The sequence below is a fragment of the Sinocyclocheilus rhinocerous genome, unplaced genomic scaffold, assembly GCF_001515625.1.
Source record: "Sinocyclocheilus rhinocerous isolate Xijiao unplaced genomic scaffold, SAMN03320098_v1.1 scaffold1069, whole genome shotgun sequence".
Classification (NCBI taxonomy): Eukaryota; Metazoa; Chordata; class Actinopteri; order Cypriniformes; family Cyprinidae; genus Sinocyclocheilus; species Sinocyclocheilus rhinocerous.
Window position 1 is genome coordinate 275,794 of NW_015635541.1, and position 2,806 is coordinate 278,599.

General features: G+C 37.2%; 1 protein-coding gene across 1 annotated transcript in view; it reads left to right on the top strand.

Moving 5' to 3' along the window:
- The first annotated feature begins 497 nt into the window (after positions 1-497).
- Positions 498-2,806, top strand: part of LOC107747279 (regulator of microtubule dynamics protein 2-like) — a 17,828-nt gene continuing 15,519 nt past the window's right edge. The window contains exons 1-2 of the mRNA XM_016561748.1: positions 498-684; positions 1,795-2,222. Coding sequence (XP_016417234.1) covers positions 583-684; positions 1,795-2,222 — 530 coding nt within the window. The 5' untranslated portion in view covers positions 498-582. The remainder of the gene's footprint in view (positions 685-1,794; positions 2,223-2,806) is intronic.

Genomic DNA, 2,806 nt, shown 5'->3' on the forward strand with positions numbered 1-2,806 from the left:
CTGTTCTGGAGTAGGCTAGGTTCTTGTCATTGTAAAGTGGTGTATATTAACAGTAAACATGCAGCTCACAAGTGCAACTCTGTTAATGAGTGATTTCAATGAACTTTGATTCTTTGCCTCATCAGTTTTTGGCAGGTCATTAACATTGTCTAGCTGTGATCTGCAGTTTTACATATGCACCATGATAAAGTGTGTTTCTTAATGATGGTGCCTCTTTATAGAGACAATATTCAAGGTACAAAGTATACAGTAGCTGCTCTCTAAAGAAAAAAAAACTGTGAGAACAAAAACAACCATGGTATTCCCAGTATTTCCATGTAAAAGCTGAATATTGCATCGAAAATTTATTTTTGAGAGTAATTATATTATATTATATTATAAATACCATCTGCTACCATGGTACCATCACAATACTTTTTCTAATAGGAACAGATGTAGGTAAGTAGTCTTTTTTCCTGCATTCTGCCACTCCTTTTGTTAGATAATCATTAAATATTAATCTCTTAACTTCTTCTCAGTATTAAACATTTTTCGTTGTTTTTGCAAAGGGTTTTTTGAACGTAAGTTTTAACTGAAGCTGTAATGTATGGTTGCATTATCAGGGCGGAACCTTTGGTATCGAGCACCGGAGCGATACGGACTGTTTTTGCAGACGCACCGCTGCGCTCAGGAGAGTTCGAACAGGTAAAAGCTGCTCTTTTATAAGAACGTCGCTGTTTTATGCGTATGTTTTATGTTTTTGCTGATGGGGCCTGCTCTGATGCTGTTATAATGTTATTTTTTAGTCTCCGCTACATGCACGTATATAGGCAGATCGCATAGTCCTGTAAAGACCTTGACAGCTGTGTAATATCTAATACCACTGCTCCGGTTTAAAATGTTTACTGAACTTTGAAACTTATCTTTAAGCTGAATTGAGAGCCTGTACCAGAATATTTATGTACTTTCATTATTAGTGCTTCTTATCTTGCTGATCATGTGAAAATAAAATGCCACTTTGGGGAATTTGAATCATGCGTTTCCAATTAAAATTCATATTAATTTATGTTCCAAAATAAGGGCAACTCTTATGGCTGTGTTGTAATCTACGGAAGTATTTCTGTGAAAGGGTTCACTAGATGCTCTGGTCAAGCTCAGACACCTAAACGTTGTTCAGTGTAACTTGATAAAAAGGATCGACATAAAATTAAACACTCCTCAGCGTCAGACTGAAAGGGTGCAAACTTGACATTTTTAGCAATCCATTTATTTTTTTTTGCAGTTGTATCAAACAGGATGGGATGTTTTAGAGTAAAATAAACCAACTAATACCATAAAACATCACAAAATACATCCATTGCTACTCACTGATGTTTTCTTCTGTTGTTTTGCTTCTAAAATGATGACACTTCCTGTAGGATGATTTCATTAGGACACTTATTTTTATTAGTTTAAAAAGTCTACCTAACAGGATGGAAAGTGAATTTGAGGCCACAGGAAAAACCGATAAAATGATCATGAGTTTAAACTAAAAAACAATGTACAAGAAAGTACGTATATGATATAGCACGTATGAAATATATTGAATTGAGATACAAAAAAATGCAAATATTTCTGATGACCACATGGACTTTTTTTCTAGCAGTTTTTCATGTTGGGGCTCAATAATCCACTTAAGCCAATGTATGTTTATAATAAAACATATGTTTTTATAATATAATTTTTTTTTAATGTTATTGTTTTAGATTTAAAATAATATTTGTAATGTATCAATTCAGAAAAAAGCCTATATAAAAATATACTTTTTCTTTGTAGTTTAGGATGGCTCAAGCGGACAGCAGGGCTCTGGCTTTGGGAGTTCTGGCAGGGGCTGCTGGGATCAGCTTGGCGATTGTCTGCTTCCGCAAAATAGGAGCAGGCGGTGGCAGAGTCCTACACCTGAGCAGCAACGCAGATCACACGGCAGGCAGCCTGGGTCTGCAGACGGGCCAGGCGGAGGTGCTGGATCGGCTGGGAGCTCTGATCCATTGTGTGTCTGAGCTCAAAGAGGAGGTAAAAGCCTTGAAGGATGCACTTCCACACCTGCAGGACAACGTCAGAGATCAGCTGAGGGGCCGGAGTGGGGACGATATTGCCGCTCGTAAAGCAAGTCCCCTTCATCGAACTCCCACCAGGAGAAAAAGAGCAGGTGTCTCAGCTAGAAGTGAAGGACAAAGCTCAGAAGAGGCAGAGAGTGAAGGAGGGTGAGTTTACCGAGATGCCAACCTGGCAGGTCATTCTTTTTTTTTTTATTCATAGAAAGGCAAAAAATGCTTCCCTACATATATTACTTAATTATATGTTTGTTTAGCTAATACACCTTCTGTCTGTCAGTCATTTTGCACATTCATTATGTGGAATAACAGAAAGAAGTTGAGAGCATAGAAAGTAGATTTAAAAGTTTGGGAATTTTTTTTTTTTTTTTAAGAAGTCTCTAAGGCTGTGTTTACTTGATCAACAATACAGTAAAAACGGTAATACTGTGAAATATTATTACAGTTTAAAATAACTGTTCTATTTGAATATATTTAAAACAATTTATATGTAATAGGGCTGTGCAATTAATCACATGCGATTGTCAAGCGCATCTCGTCAGTAAAGCCGGTTCCGTGATTAGTAGTAAATCGCCATCACCTGGTTTCAGATGGAGCGGCATTTACTACACAGAGCCATAGTTCACTGACAAGCTACGCAATATCGCATTCATAATCGAATGCGATTCACCTGCGATTATGAACGTAATATTGTGTAGCTTGTCAGTGAACTACGGCTCTGTGTAGTAAATGCC